The sequence below is a fragment of the Aethalodelphis obliquidens genome, unplaced genomic scaffold, assembly GCF_003676395.1.
Source record: "Aethalodelphis obliquidens isolate GAN/ISIS:26980383/991018 unplaced genomic scaffold, ASM367639v1 scaffold23, whole genome shotgun sequence".
Taxonomy (NCBI): Eukaryota; Metazoa; Chordata; class Mammalia; order Artiodactyla; family Delphinidae; genus Aethalodelphis; species Aethalodelphis obliquidens.
Window position 1 is genome coordinate 8,197,892 of NW_020837967.1, and position 17,055 is coordinate 8,214,946.

Consider the following 17,055-nt stretch of genomic DNA (forward strand, 5'->3'; position numbering starts at 1 on the left):
ATTATGGATGAAATAATGTTTACGTGGAAATAGTTCTGATATGAAATACTTAATACTTTTTCTAATTATCTGTAAAGATTCGGGATCAGCGGGAAAGTAGGAAAGATGTGACATAAACTTCAATGTTTTCTCTTCCCCACAGGTCTTGAAACCGTTGCCTCCCACCCTGGGATGCCTGTGAAGTGTCTAACTTCCCATCTCCTCCAGTCTAGGAAAAGGCTGGCGACATCCAGCACCAGCAGTCAATCCCACACCTTCATGTCCAGTGTGGAATCCGAGTGCCACAGCAGTCCCAGATGGGAAAAGGATTGCCAGGTCAGAGTGACATTCACCTTACCCAAAACCAACTATGTGTGTCAAATTAATGATAGAAACGCTATGTACCATTTCATACAAATTCTGTAAGGAAATGAAATGGTTACATGAATGGCAATCAAGGTATTCTTCATTTTTCCTATATATTCTGTCAAATTCTCTTGAAATATTTCTCATTCAAATGTGAAATTAGTTTTGCTCAGTATATGAGATTCCAATTTTTTTTATTTTTGCAGTATATTAATAGTAAATGTTTGGCTTCTAGGCATCTGGATGGACTTCTTTTTTTTAATTCCCTACCCTGACACAGACCTTAGATTGTTGAGTTTTTTTAACCTGTCTTATTTTAAACTTATACTACCTCCTTCTTTACTGTTTTCTGCCAGTTTCTCATTTAATGGAATGGTAACTCTTTTGGATCAGAAGTAACTTTTAGACCACAAAGGTAATGTAGGTGTGTCTTTGAAAGTATCTATTCTTAGAGATAGGAGATTGCTTACCAAATGAATAAATTTGCTGCAAGTTATCTTACTTAATTTATATATTCTGTTTTGGGCTTTTTTAAGCTATTAAAGCTGAGGGGAACTAAAATACAATAAAGTTTCCTTTATAGAATGCTGACAAAATAATGTTAGCTTAGAATAATGTTAATACACAAAGAGTAAACCTTCCATTTGATAAAATAAATTGGACTGTATTTGCTCCTTATTCTCAGTAGCATGATTTTCTTCATTATTGTTGGATATGTGTATTTTAGGAGTAAGGTCACATTATTTTTTAGTTAAGGCAGGGTTTCTCAATCTTTTTTCCTTCTCTCATTGATTGCCCTCTAGGTAATAAATGCTTCAGGAAAAGCCAGATTTCCATTCTATTATTTTACCTCTTTTCTCTTTAAGAAAGCATGTTATATAATATTTCAAACTATACATAGCTTAACCTTCTTCCTCCCTCGGCTGCATCCCTAAGGAATGCAATGATTGGGTTACAGTAGAGCCTCTCAAGTTAGGTCAGAGGAGTGACAATGGACCACAGGGGACCGCTGATAAACTTGCTGATCCCCAAATGCATCATTTTCTGTGCTTCCAGAGCAGTGAGTTGTACTTTAGGAATTGTCTTTTTGTTCATGACTAACTGCTCCTTACTATTACTAAGTAAGTTAATAAAGTTCGATTTTTCACATATCAAAAATATGCACTATTAGGGTTTATTGAAGATTCACTCTAACTGAGTAATCTTGTAAAAATCCTGATTACCATATGCCAGTTTGCAAGATTATGTCCAAAATTCTGATCACACAAGGGCACCTGCAGAATTGGAACTCAGTCTTCAGGAAAAGCACTTTGTTATCAACGCATCATCAGTTTATATTGTTGACAATGGATATTAACTCCTGTTATTTTGGGTTTTTAATTACAAATTGCTGTTAGTTTAGCTTCATCTTGTCAGCTTGGTTTTATTATACTTGTATGAAGTGATACGTGTTTACATTAACTATATTTTTAGACTGTAATTTTCCATTAACTGTATTTCATGCCCTGTGATTGAAGTACAAAACAGTCATCCCTTTTGCACAGCAGATATATACATAATGTAGCCTTACCCTCAGTTTTGCTTGAATATATTCCTATTAATTTGTCCTATTTAAATAACATGTAATACACCATCAAATACATATTATAGAATAGTTGGTTTAAATTTTATACCAGTGTTTCACTCAAAATAATGTATATAAATGTATACTATAATTGTTTACATTGCTTTCTAATTCTCCATTATCATTGTTCTGTTTTTCCACAGGAATGTGGAAAGAGCTACCCATCGTAGCTTATGGGGTCAGTTATCCCACTTAAGTGGGCAGAGGTTTAAAAGGTTAAAGATTCTCAGCTTTACATAATTTTTTTAACCGTTTTTTCCTCCCTCTTAGGAAAGTGACAACACAGTGGGCTCTACAATGATGAGTTGGAATACAGTCGAAAAGCCTTTAGGTACAAAATCTACAAATGCCACGGAGACCAAAAGTTTCAATAAAAGGGATCGTGAGTTAGCCGTTTCTCCCATTCATAACAGCAGTGCCGATCCTGCCACTGGAAACTCGTGTGGAAACCTTGCTGAAAAATGTTCTTCTGGGGAAGTTTCTTGGGAAGCAAGAGAACTGGATGTAAATAATATTCATCTGGCTGCTGACACAAGCCAGTCTGGTTACCATCAGTCACATCAATGTGCTGTGGATTCCAGTGGGGTGACTGAAGAACACCTTGGGAAAAGAAGTTGTAAAAGAAGTTTTGAGTTAGTTGACTCCAGTCCTTGTCAGGAAATTATACAGAATAAAAAAAATTGTATCGAGTATAAGAGTAGTAATGAAATGAGAGATGGTTATGTCAATCAAAGGACAGGCTTAACAGCTGAAGTCCAGGACCTTAAGCTGTCGGTATACAGAGATCAGCAAAATGACGGTGCTAATAAGGAGAACATGGGCAATTCTTTCATTGATAAGCAACAAACCCCAGAAAAATCACCTGTCCCAATGATAGCAAAAAACCTTATGTGTGAACTGGATGACGACTGTGACAAGAATAGTAAGAAAGACTACTTAAGTTCTAGTTTCCTGTGTTCCGATGATGATAGAACTCCTAAAAGTATTTGCATGGACTCTGATTCATCTTTTCCTGGAATTTCCATCATGGAAAGTCCATTAGGAAGGCAGTCCTTAGATCCAGATAAAAGCATCAAAGAATCCTCTTTGGAAGAATCAAATATTGAAGACCTACTTTCTGCATCCCCCAGCTGCCAAGAAAGCACCTTGCCGAGAGGTGATGAGAGTCCTGCCGTCCAGGACAGCAACCGAAAAATGTTAGCTCCTTCTTTGGAGGCGTTGAAAACATTAACCTCTAAAAGAAATGCTGTGGCTTTTCGGAGTTTTAACAGTCATATTAATGCATCCAATAGCTCAGAACCATCCAAAATGAGCATTACTTCTTTAGATATGATGGATATTTCATGTGCCTGTAGTGGTTCATATCCCATGGCTATAACCCCTACTCAAAAAGAAAGATCCTACATGCCATATCAGGTATGTGATCACTTGCTAATGTTCTGTCCTTTAGATTTTAGAAAAATAAACTATTAAGGCCAGACACTTGCCTGTCAGCTAGACTATATAATATTAATCATATAGTTTTGTTTTGCTTGTTGGGAATCTATGGCTCCTTGGAGGTTTTAGTACAGAAAGGTAAAGCAGGTAGCAGTGTTTATCATTCTTAACTGCAATGCCTCCTTCATTTGTACTGTTCTGTATACTTTCACATATTTACATATCACGTTTACATATTTACAATCACATATTTTCACTTGATCACGGCAACTCTGAGATGCAAAATTAAAGTCCATCTACCTTACTGCCTTTTAAGGACATATTTAGATGATCTCTTTCCTTTACAGAAGAAAGTTGAAAAATAGATATTTCAAATCTTTTTTTTTCCTAAACCTTTATCTTTTTAAACCCAAAGTTTCATTTTTTCCTTCCTTCAGAGAGACATCATAATATAGAAAATGTAAACCTCGACTGTAGGGTTACAAGACTTGAGTTTTCTATTTAGAACTTACTGAGTGACTTAGAAGTCCTTATCTTCAGAGCCTCTGTCTGCCGTTTGTCTGTAAAATATAATGACACCTGTCCTGCTGGTCCCACAGAGTCCTTGTGAGACAACAAAATACCTTAAAACCATAAATGTCAGTTAGCGCAAGAGGTTATTTATGTGTAGTTCTGTTGTATGCATTGTCCTAGTAATTCACTCATTTGTCAGCCACAGCCTCCCTCTGTGACTGCTCTCAAGCTTGTATTGATCCATCCTATCAAGAATTTTTTCCTGTGGATTTTTTTCATTGTTTCTTGCATTTCCAGCTCTTACTGAAATAATTGGTGTTATCTAAGCTATTGAATTTCATTATTATAATTGGGGCTTTTTACAATAGGACTTTTCATAATTATAATTAGTTACAAGGCCATTTTCAAAACTGATCAAGTATTTGAGTGTATCTTTTATGTCCAGCAACCTAGCTTTTCTTTTGTTCTAGCATTTCTGTTCACTGTAAAAGGAATTAAGATATTTATTGTGTCTTAAACTCTTTTGAAATTAGCAGACCCCAGATCAGGTCAAGTCAGGAACTCCATACCGAACTCCAAAGAGTGTGAGAAGAGGGGCGGCCCCCGTGGATGGTGGGCGAATTCTGGGAACTCCAGACTACCTCGCACCAGAGCTGCTGTTAGGCAGGGCCCACGGTAAGGCATGCACATCTTGCGTTTTTGAAGTATCACTATGTTTTCTTCTGAGATAAATTGTTTTAAATTTCTTTAGTACTTAGATTGCATAAGGTAAAAGAAAATGAACTCGTGCAATGCTCTTTTCTCACATATATGGCCCTTTATTATAGGAAAGAAGACATGCAGCCATTTGTTCTTGGCCTGCTGGTTTAGTCTCAATGATCCAGAGAAGTCTCGCCTTCCACCCCCTCTACTGTCTTTGTTCTAAATGTCTCCCCAGGTCTATTTTAGTTTGGGTTCAGGAATAGACAGTTGGGCCTACACTAAGATCCCTCATGCCACGAGGCCAAAAAAAAATCTGTCTCTAATCCTGACTTTCTCTAGGCAGCAGACACGTGGCCAAAGTGCCTATTCTGTATTCTACTGTCATTCAGTTGCTATGTATCAGAGCTCGACTTGTCCTCTAGCTTGCTCTTCCTCTGTTCCATCTCTCTGTTCACCATCTTCATGGTGACACAAACATTGTCCCTACCTTCAGGCATTTAAATCCGATGAATTACATCTCTGCAGTGTGTCTCCTCACTTTTTCATCTCTGCCACTATTCCATGTAAGAACCTCATCTTTCCCTTTCCTTCATTTAATAACTTTCTCTTTGATCTCCTCAACTTCATTCTCTTTTTTGCTATCACTGCCACCAGACTTTCCCTTTTAAAGCATAATAGAGTTCATGCTACTCTTCTCCTTGAAACAGAGGAGGTGTTTGGCTTGGTGGCTCCTTCCTACCTGCAAAAAGAAAGCCAGATCACTGATTCGAGGCTCTGAGCTCTCATGCTAGACTCGTCTCTCAGTTAGTCTCTTTATAGGCCTTATCCTCCCATTTTACTTAGACACATTTATTTTCACATTTTCCTTATTTTGCACAACTGTTTTGCCTTAGTAGGGTTTTTTCTTTTTTTGGCCGCGCCGTGTGACATGTGGGGTCTTGGTTCCCCGACCAGGGATTGAACCCATGCCCTCTGCAGTCGAAGCGCAGGGTCCTAACCACTGGACCGCCAAGGAAGTCCTGTTTTGTTTTGTTTTGCCTTAGTTTAGAAAAGCCAGTCCCCAGTCACCTCCCTGTCAAATTTCTTCTCATCTGCTCATCAGTTCAAATGTCACCTCTTCCATAAAGCATCCCTTGATCAGTTATGGAGAACTAATTATTCACTGCTGTATCTAGAGTCTGAGTTCTCCTTGTGCATAGCCCTCCAGGAGAGCTCCTTGGCAGCCCTCACTCACCCTTGTCAATAATCTCTACAATGTTGAAAGCAGACACGTTTAATATTCCCCTTTCTTTATCCGCCAAAGCATCTAAGTTCCTCTGGGCACTTAACTAGTTTTGGTACTTTGTCCTTTTTGCTAAGTCACAGATTTGCCAGCTCATTTCCTATATTATAATTTTACATTTTCTCCAACTTAGGATACAATATGAAAGTAAACCTCAAATGTAAAGATTTACTTGATAAGATCTTGCCACTCTTTTAGTGGGACATGTAGTTAGTTATCTTAGCTAGCTAGTGAAATATTCTAAAATTTTTATTTTCTATAAAAGTAATTTGATACATAGAGTTTAAAATAAATAATAGACAGCAATTTATAATTTTAAAAAACAATTCCCTGCTCTCTAACCTCTTCCCTGGAATCCCAGGCCCCAGAAACACTCACTTGGGCTCTTTAGTTTTCTAATTCCAAACATCCTACTGAGACCTCTGATGCCCTCCATGTCTTCCCCTCAGCCAAGGGGACTTAGGGACCCTGGCCTGAGTTTCCACAGCTTCTTGTGCATATGTTTGTTTCAGCTCTCTTAAAATTGTGTTAAAATTACCTGTATTGTCTCTCCCAGAGTAGGGTGTTTTCTCCTTGGGGAAAGCTGTCTTCCTCATCTTTGTATCTCTTATATCTGGCACAATACCTGGCTTCTAATTCAATGAATGATGTGAGAATGAACTCATAACTTTAAGACAATGTACCTAACTCCTCTTTTCTTACATGCAGGATCTCTGACTTTGGGTGAGTAAATTTCTCCATACAGGAACATGGCAAAGCACATTTAACTGAACAAAGTCTAACTAGATCACATTGCATATAAAATTTTTTTTCATTTCAGCTCATTTATGAACTGTCTTCTGAGCAGGAAGACATCCAGAGAAATTGCTCTTCTCTGTGAAAACAAATGTAGGCATGTGGCATTTTTTTTATAACTTTTAAAGGTAGCAGAGAGTGTGGATATAGCTTTTTCTATTGCAACTGAAGAAATAGGCTTGATAAAAATATTAATATTAGTGGCTACAAAAGGGCTTGAATTTTCTAAATCATTCAATTCTATTATTATTAGAAAATAGAAAGGAATTAACAGTATCAATTTACAAATTAAAGAAGCGGGTTTTAAATTAGAAAGCCAGTAGTATAAAACAACTTTATTCTATATCTCTGGCTAATGATATATATTATAATTGATTTATTTTATAATTGATAATATGATTTATCACAATACATGATCTTATTAGACTTTGACTCAATTATATGGGTATGTATGACATATCCATGGAGAAATCATGTATGTTTTGACATGACATAAGTACATTTTTGGCTGAGCTGGGAAAAGGGTCCTAATTTCTAACCTAAGTAAAATAAATTAAAATGCACGTTTTTTCCTGATTTCCCCCTACTTTTCTATTATTTGGTTATATTATCTGAGCTGTTGGAATAATTCTTTCTCAGTGCTGCTTAAAAGCCTACTAACCGAGGTGTTTTGTATGTCTTTATAGTGATTACTATAGAAATAGAAGCCTAGAGACTGTTTGTACCTTGTGTTCCTTAGGGAAGATGGGATTACGTGGCTTGCAGATGAAAAGGCACTCTAAATGCATGTGATTATTTTTTCTAATGGCATATTCCATGATGCTTTCCTACTTGTTTTTTTTTTTTCCTACTTGTTTTAAAATGAAATGGTGGTAGTTGCTTAACCACAGTAATTAATTTTGTGAAATTGATTTTTTTAACATCTTTATTGGAGTATAATTGCTTTACAATGGTGTATTAGTTTCTGCTTTATAACAAAAGTGAATCAGCTATACATACACATATATCCCCATATCTCTTCCCTCTTGCGTCTCGCTCCCACCCTCCCTATCCCACCCCTCCAGGTGGTCACAAAGCACCGAGCTGATCTCCCTGTGCTATGGGGCTGCTTCCCACTAGCTATCTATTTTACATTTGGTAGTGTATATATGTCCATGCCACTCTCTCATTTTGTCCCAGCTTACCCTTCCCCCTCCCCGTGTCCTCAAGTCCATTCCCTAGTAGGTCTGCGTCTTTATTCCCGTCCTGCCCCTACCCTAGGTTCTTCATAACCATTTTCTTTCTTTTTAGATTCCATATATATGTGTTAGCATACGGTATTTGTTTTTCTCTTGACTTACTTCTCTCTGTATGATAGACTCTAGGTCCATCCACCTCACTACAAATAACTCAATTTCATTTCTTTTTATGGCTGAGTAATATTCCATTGTATATATGTGCCTCATCTTCTTTATCCATTCATCTGTCGATGGACACTTAGGTTGCTTCCATTTCCTGGCTATTGTAATGTTGTGGCCTCTCCTGTTGCGGAGCACAGGCTCAGCGGCCATGGCTTACGGGCCCAGCCGCTCCGCGGCTTGTGGGGTCTTCCCGGACCGGGGCACAAACCCGCATCCCCTGCATCGGCAGGCGGACTCTCAACCACTGCGCCACCCGGGAAGCCCCCTGCATGACTCCTTTTGAATTATGGTTTTCTCAGGGTATATGCCCAGTAGTGGGATTGCTGGGTCATAAGGTAGTTCTATTTTTAGTTTTTTAAGGAACCTCCATACTGTTCTCTATAGTGGCTGTATCAATTTACATTCCCACCAACTGTGCAAGAGGGTTCCCTTTTCTCCACACCCTCTCCAGCATTTATTGTTTGTAGATTTTTTGATGATGGCCATTCTGACTGGTGTGAGGTGATACCTCATTGTAGTTTTGATTTGCATTTCTCTAATGATTAATGATGTTGAGCATTCTTTCATGTGTCTGTGGCAATCTGTATATCTTCTTTGGAGAAATGTCTGTTTAGGTCTTCTGCCCATTTTTGGATTGGGTTGTTTGTTTTTTTTGATATTGAGCTGCATGAGCTGCTTGTAAATTTTGGAGATTAATCCTTTGTCAGTTGCTTCATTTGCAAATATTTTCTCCCATTCTGAGGGTTGTCTTGTGAAATTGATTTTAAAGAGTAATTTTCAGGCAAATTTAGTTCTAGACTAGAGTCTCAATTCTAAAATTATATTGAAGTTAATCATTTTTGGACTGAAATTAACCTTTGCTTAGGAAATTTTGTTCATAGATGTATCTAAACAAGCGTATAAACCAGATTATAAGGTCATGTTTAAAATAATTGTCTAAAATGTCTTTGTATACAAATGATGCTTCCAATGAAGATTTTATTTAGAAATCAGTTTTACCTGGGCGTGGGATGAATTGGGAGATTAGGATTGACATATATACACTACTGATACTATGCATAAAGTAGATAATTAATGAGAACCTACTGTAAAGCACAGGGAACGCCTATGAGAAGGAAATCCAAAAAAGAGGGGATATATGTATATGTATAGCTGATTTACTTAGCTGTACAGTATAAACTAACACAATATTGTAAAGCAACTATACACCAATAAAAATTTTTAAAAAAAGAAATCAGTTTTACCCATTTATTAAGACTTATCTTCTAATTACCTCCTCAAGCAATAGTTTGAATGAGTATTTTTTGTTAAACTAATTTGTCCCTCTATGTTCTTAAAAGGAATAAAGCCACATTAAAACCTTCTGTAAGGGGACTTTCCTGACAGTCCAGTGGTTAAGACTCTGTGCTTCCACTGCAGGGGGCATGGGTTTGATCCCAGGTTGGGGTACTAAGATCCCACATGGTGTGTGTGGCAAAAACAAAACAAAACAAAAAAACCCTCTGTAGGTAAGGCTTTCCCTAGTTAGCAGGTTATCCTCCAGTTTGCATTAATATTACTACCTCATCTCATTCCTTTGTGAAACGAGTGGGCTATAGAATCATCTGAATGTTATTGTTTCCTGTTTTGAAATTAAGAAATACTCTTTTAGAGAATAATTTTTAGATTAAATGCATTCCTTGGTTGTGTTTTAGGATTTAGCACAAATAAGTATCCAGAATATCAGAGGTTATTAATAACTTTTTAAACTTTTTTTTAACTAGCCATGTTAATTGCTAATCTAAACGTCTGTTGGGCTGGCCAAAAAGTTCGTTTGGGTTTTTCCATATCATCTTATGGAGCCCAGTATTTTCCAAGAAAGTAATTACCACATTGCCTAAAGGAAGGTAATTTGGGTCTTTGCACGTTTGGAAGCCAGAAGAAAGCCTTAAGGAAACGAGCCTTTGGGTCTTCATTGTGCCCAAATATCCACAGTTAATGTTTTAGTTGATCAAACATTTATAGAAAATGCTTGCAAGTTCAGCTGCTTCCTCTTAAATTCCAGGTCCTGCAGTAGACTGGTGGGCACTTGGAGTTTGCTTGTTTGAGTTTCTAACAGGAATTCCCCCTTTCAACGATGAAACACCCCAGCAAGTATTCCAGAATATTCTGAAAAGAGGTGATTTTCTCCTATTAAGATAGATTGATTTATCTCATTTATCTCTGTGTATTATTGTCTTGAGCAATGATTAACAAGTTTATTTGTATTTATAGATATCCCTTGGCCTGAAGGTGAAGAAAAGTTATCTGATAATGCTCAAAGTGCTGTAGAAATACTCTTAACCATTGATGATACAAAGAGAGCTGGAATGAAAGGTAAGGTTTTGTGTTAGTTAACTCTTTTACCCTTGATTTGTTGAGCCAGACTACTGATTTAGCTCAGTAGTTGTGGCTCGTGGGCTCTAGAGCACAGGGTCAGTAGTTGTGGTGCATGGAGTTAGTTGCACCGTGGCATGTGGGATCTTCCCGGACCAGGGATCGAACCCGTGTCCCTTGCATTGGCAGGTGGATTCTTAATCACTGTGCCACCAGGGAAGTCCCTGGTATCATTATTGATTATCAAATATTTTTATGGACTTTGACTCCCTGTTGCATTCTTCATAGCCAAGTTGCCTCAAAGAAGACAAAATTGGTGCATTGTGGCCCATTCAAAGGTTCTTTCCAGTGCAGGAAACTCCAATTAATTTAAAAACCCAATTTTCAAAATCTCATTAGCAGCTGCCTTAAAATCCTTTTTGTCACAATGTATATATAGAGACAACTAAGCACTGTGTCTCAGAATGCATTTCCATGTGAAGTAGGGTATATTACTAAATGGACTTTAGTAATAATGTCATTCACATCAGCTTCTAGGTGTTCCCTCCAATGAGGTCAACAGTTTATTTATTTAACAAATCCTATAGAGTGACTTCTAGGTGCTAGGCAGTGTTTTCGTTTCAGGCACTGGAGGTATCCTAGGGATGAACCAGACACATCCCTGTGCTTAAGTTCTAGAACTTACATTCTAGTGGAAAGACAGGAAGTAAACAAACAGTCATAACATAACGCCATCTAGTGGTAAGTACATGAAGAGAGAAAGCAAAGTGAGAGGGTACAAAGTGAAGGCAAGAGATTTATATTTTAGATGGGGTGGTCAGGAAGACCTGAAGAGTAGAATCTGAGCAAAAACTTATGTAAAGTGAGAATGCAGACATTTGAAAACCAAGCTCTAAAAATTGCTTTAGGGGACTTGCCTGGTGGTCCAGTGGTTAAGACTCCAAGCTTCCACTGCAGGGGACACAGGCTCGATCCCTGGTCAGGGAACTAAGGAACTAATATGACAAAAACATCATACAGTTTTATTTTTTTTTTATTTTTTTTTTCAGTTTTATTTTTATTTTTATTTTGGCTGCAAGGTACGGCCAAAAAAAAATAATAATAAAATAAAAAATTAAAATAATAAAAATAAAGATTGCTTTAGAACAGCCTTCTCCACTGCTGATGATTTTGCTCCCCAAAGGACATTTGGCGTTGTCTGCAGACATTTTTTGGTTGTCACAACAGTTGGGGGCATCTAGTAGGTAGAGGCCAGGGATTCTGCTCAGCATCCTACAGTGCACAGGACAGTCCCTACTACAAAGAATTATCTGGTCCCAAAGGTCAACTGTAACAAAGTTGGGAAACCGTTGTTTAGCAAATGGCTATAATGCTCTGTAACTTGCTCAGTACATTCTTACCAGTGACCTCAAATTTTTGTTCATTAGTTAAATGAACAGTTTACCTAGTGAAGCAGATAGGGGTATTCTTCAGTTAAGAAACAGTTGTTTCAACAACTGTTTATTTAGTTAATCTTAACCTAGATTAGAATTCTTTTGCAGATTCAGTTTAAATAAATAGTTATGATGATCACGAAGCATCACATCACATCCAGATATCCCAGTTCGAGTTAATACTACAACTAACTCTAAAGTAACACATGCTTGAACCGTTGAGACAAATAAATTCTCTAAATGTGAATTATTTTTGCTCTTTTATCCCTTTTCCTACCAGTCTTTTAGTTTATGGAAAATCCATCATATATACATATTGATTTTCCAGCCCATTACCCCCAATACAGACAAACAATTCTTTCCTGTCTGTGTAGTCGTCTTCTGATATTTTCCTTAAATTTGATTGCTTTTTTGGTTTGTATACTGCCTTAATTGACACTTCATTTTTTTGCTGTCTTTATTGTTGCCTAATGAAGTGAATAGTTGAGGAGAGGGGTGGCTATGTCTCCCAGCTAAATACCTGTGTGATCAAAAGAGATTTCATTTTACTAGATAGAAGGAAAATGTAGTTAAAGAGGAAGGCAAACTTGAGATTTTGTAAGTGGAAGCAGTAGACTTGGATGCGGCCATACTGCTGGGCGGCTGGTGTGTTGTAGAGATGCAAGTCAGTGAAATCAAAGAAATCAAAGAACCAGGAAGAGAAAGCATGTGTCAGAAATATCACCAGTGTGTATGTTGAAATTACCAGGAAGGATAAGGATGGAGCACAGGGAAGAGAGTAAGGGACTGGAGGATGAGCTTCCTGCTGAAGTAATCTAGGGTGACGATGCTGAGGATTACAGAGATCAAAGCAGGCGGCAAGGAATTGGAATGAGAAGTGGGGCATTAATCATGGAAGATTAGGATTAGTGGTGTGGAAGCCGTGTCGGGGAACAGGAAGTAGGCCAGGCTGTCTTCTCTCATCGAGTCAGGGATTCTGAGAGAAGATGCAGGCAGTGAGAAAGATAAGCTTCTGTTAAGGCACCTGTCATATGCCAAGTGACATACAGAATGACACTGTGTGCTGTTGGGAAGTATGTGGTTGAAGAAAGAGACATGTTTTTAAAATGTCTGTGAAACGGACATAGTAAACCAGGGCAAGCTACATGTGAGACCGTCTCTCTTTAATTCCTGTAAAATAGGACTTTGGTAATGGTGTCATAATATTGCTTTGTTTGATATTTTTCCTAAGAGTTGAAACATCATCCTCTCTTCAGTGATGTGGACTGGGAAAATCTACAGCATCAAACGATGCCTTTCATACCCCAGCCAGACAATGAAACTGATACATCTTATTTTGAAGCCAGGAATAATGCCCAGCACCTGACAGTATCTGGATTTAGCCTATAGCACATAAATTTTCCCTTTAATCTAAACTTGCCTTATAGAATAAGCTAGCATAATTACATACGCCTTAATACTAGATTGATCTAAGGGGGGAAAAATCATTATTTTACCCGGATCAATGAGCTTTTCATGTATGTTACAGCTTCCACAGCATTAAAAGGCTATCAAGAACATAATCAGTAATTTATCTTAATCTCAGAGTTGTACATAGATCTTCAAAGCTTTTTTCAACTTATTTATTTTGTTAGTGCACTTTATGAAAATTAATGCTTTAGTAAAACTAGAAACATGACCACTTTAGAGAAAGAGTGAGCCTCGAGCTTGATTTTCTTTCTCATCTGTTCATTTCAGTCCACCATTCAGTTTGGTGTTAATATGACAAAAACATCATACAGTTTCATTTTAGTGTAATTTATCTGTACCTGATTGCCTGCAAAAGCCAATCATTTAAGGCTGTAACTGTGACCTCAAAAATGCAGTTGGAAAATTCCTTCATTCAGTAATATAACTCCTTTCGGGAATGAGGAATAAACAAAAGGACGAGGGTTTTGGCTTATTTTGCTATGAATACAGTTTTGCTGCCTTGACTGCTTCTGGTGCTTTTTCTACAATACATATGTATTTAAAATAGTACTGGAGAGCTTAGGTGAGATATATTGTAGCAATTTTAACAGCTTGTTCAATTTTAACAAAAAATGTAATGGTTTACATTTTTAAATAATTTGCTTAAAACATATGCAGCATTACCAGAATAGCCGGATTCTTTTAAAAAAATAACTAACTTACTTTCACTTAATAAATATAATTGTAACATACTTCGATATATTCTCTGTCAACATCATTCTTTTAAATATAGATACACTACGATTCAGCTTCACAGGTCATATCTTAAATTCATTCAGGTTTTTTGCAGACTTACCCCCCAAAAGAGAAAAGTTCAAATTTAAATGTACCATGTGTAAATTTTCTGTTAATCTATTAAATACTATTGTTCCTTTTGCAAAATGGCTTGAGTGTTTTTACTTTCCATCACCATCCCAGTATGACCCGTGTTACTAATGTAGTTGATGAAGATAATATAAGTTTAAAACTCTTATACTGAAAGAGACACTGTAATAATCATTGCAATGTAACTGAATCCATGATTTAATGGTTTTACTGAGCTTGTTTTAGTAATGACTACTCAGATTTAATCCACCTAATAGTTACCTCTTCTAACAATAATATGTTCAAAATACAGTTGTTAACAATTAAAACTTTGTTTAATGTAAATTACATCTTTCCCTTAAATTAGGTAAAAGCTAGGATTATTTGTCATCCTCTTATGGAATTTTCAAGTAGTAGAAAGAACACTGGCTTTGGAATCAAGCACAAATGATTTAAACCATTGCTCTGCCAGAGTAAAAAACCTTGGGTGGATTAAACTCTGATTGTTTACCTGTATTGTGAAGATTAATTATGAGGAACTTCCAGGACACCAGTCTTATCAGGGATTTGAAACATTACTGAATAATCAAGGGAGATGTACATTTAACCTATTCCCAATGCAGGAGACAGTTCCCTTAAGTGGAAAAGTTAAGAACAGTTTGCTGTTGCAGCCCTAGCAGGCGCAGCGATGGCCACCTGGAATTCTGCATGCTGTAATGGTGTTTGCTGGGAACAAGTGATTTATTATCTAAACTTAAACCTTTTTGTGGGTTCAGATACTCATTAAGGAAAAACCTGAGACAGAACAAGAATGGAAAAATGGAAGTGTTTTGGCAGTTGTATGGATGTGTGTGCGTACATGTCTTTGAAGAACACAGATTGCTCTGCCAGCAGAAATCTGCATTCATTACTATATGTAATTTTTATTAATTGAAAATAATTTTCCCCCCACTTCCACTAACTGTTAAACAAATATAGAAAACGTATTTACTTTAGTGTACCTTTGTCAGAATTAAATTAATTTACTTTAGTGTACCTTTGTCAGAATTAAATTAATTTAATTAAATTAAATTATACAAAGTATGTAGCAAACATAGAAGGTGTTTAATAAATGATCATTATTTGAGCCCTAAGTACCCTACTACTTCTCAGAATATTTGTCTTAATTTGGGGTTTGGGAAATGGTTGCTGTATAAAACTCTGCTATTATTCTCCAAAACATCTTGAAGATCACTTTCAGGTCTGATCACTCTGTTTGCCAGGAAGAAACATCTTGTTTTTAGCCAGTGAAGAACATGCTCAGAGTCCAAAAGATTGTGCAAATATTTACCATTTCCACCAGGCCTCCTTTCAGTTAATATCAAGCTAGCTGTGGATGGGTCATTCTTATAACTATGGAAAGTGGACTGGTCATGGCAACATTTGAAGGAGGGAGACTGAATAGAAGGCTACTGAACCAGCCCACCTGGATTCAAGACATTTTAAAGGTGCAATCAATACAACTTACTGATGGATGGGATGAGGAGGGTGAAAGAATGGGAGTTTTGAGCTGGTTTGTTACATAGCATCATTGCAGCAAATACCCTTCCTATACATCCCAACTTACAACAAAGTGACATTTCAGACACCAGAACAAAGAGAATATCCTATAAGAATCCAAAGAGAAAGAAAAGAGGATGGTAAGATAACAGAAAATATATATATTGGTCTCTGCCTCCTGTTCCCGCACAGAGCTCCTAAAATACTTCTATCAATAATTTCTGAAGGGATAAGAGCACCAGGAGCATTTTTCTTGTTCTCAAATTTGGTCTTTGAGTCTGGTTCCTGACCCAGGGCTTCTAGCTCCCTTGGGATTTCCTGGGTGATAGCAATGTCCTTTGTTCTAATCAGGTGACTCTGGGTGGGCTCCTGTAGGGGGGCCTGTCAACAGAAAGACCCAGCCATGATTAGAAGCTTGGAATTTTCTGGAACTTCCCTGGTGGTCCAGTGGTTAAGACTTCACGCTTCCACTGCAGGGGCACGGGTTCAATCCTTGGTCGAGGAACTAAGATCCTGAATGCCATAGGGCCAAAAAACAAACAAACAAGCTTGGAATTTTCAGCCCCACCCTCCATTCTCCAGAGAAGGGAGAGGGGCTGGAAAGGGAGTTAATATTTGATTGTGCCTATGTGACTAATCCTCCATCAAAATCCCCAAAGTACAGGGTTTGGAGAGCTTCTAGTCGGTGAACACGTGAAGGTGCTGGGAGAATGGTGCCCCCCAGAGAGGGCACAGAAGCTCCACACTCCTTCCTGCCTACCTTGCCCTATGCATCTCTTCCATCTACATGTCCACCTGTATCCTTTACCATATCCTTTAGTAACAAACTGATAAACAGTAAACTGTTTACACATGAGCTGTGACTGCAAAGGAAGGAAAAAGAATGAAATCTTCAATTTTCCGTAGAGGGGGGACTTCCCTGGTGGTGGTGGCACAGTGGTTAAGAATCCACATTCCCAATGCAGGGGGCTCAGGTTCGATCCCTGGTCTGGGAATTGGATCCCACATGCAGGCTGCAACTAAGAGGTTGCATGCCACAACCAAGGACCCAGCGAGCCACAACTAAGGAGCTTGCCTGCTGCAACTAAGGAGCCCACGTGCTGCAACTAAGAAGCTGGTGACCTGCAACTAAGGAGCCCACCTGCCTACTGCAACAAACACCCAACGTAAACAAATTAAATGAATTTAAAAAATTGTTTTTCAGTAGACGGAAGTAAGTAGATAATTCCCAAAACAGAAGTATCAAAAAGTAGCAGTTCAAAAAATCAAACAATGACGAACGACATAATTACTGATATTAAAAACACTCTAGAAGGA

At 37.7% G+C, this 17,055-nt stretch overlaps 1 protein-coding gene across 4 annotated transcripts in view; it reads left to right on the forward strand.

The window, feature by feature from the left end:
• Nucleotides 1-16,650, forward strand: part of MASTL (microtubule associated serine/threonine kinase like) — a 36,366-nt gene extending 19,716 nt beyond the window's left edge. For 2 of the 4 annotated variants that reach the window (XM_027121659.1, XM_027121662.1), the window contains 6 exons: nt 143-315; nt 2,240-3,385; nt 4,453-4,594; nt 10,143-10,256; nt 10,352-10,453; nt 13,118-14,277. In XM_027121659.1, the coding sequence (XP_026977460.1) occupies nt 143-315; nt 2,240-3,385; nt 4,453-4,594; nt 10,143-10,256; nt 10,352-10,453; nt 13,118-13,275 (1,835 nt within the window). In that variant the 3' untranslated portion in view covers nt 13,276-14,277. Of the gene's footprint in view, nt 1-142; nt 316-2,239; nt 3,386-4,452; nt 4,595-10,142; nt 10,257-10,351; nt 10,454-13,117; nt 14,278-16,397 lie in introns of those variants that run through there. The other 2 variants (XM_027121661.1, XM_027121660.1) reach the window with 2 other exon arrangements.
• The last annotated feature ends 405 nt before the right edge of the window (nt 16,651-17,055 follow it).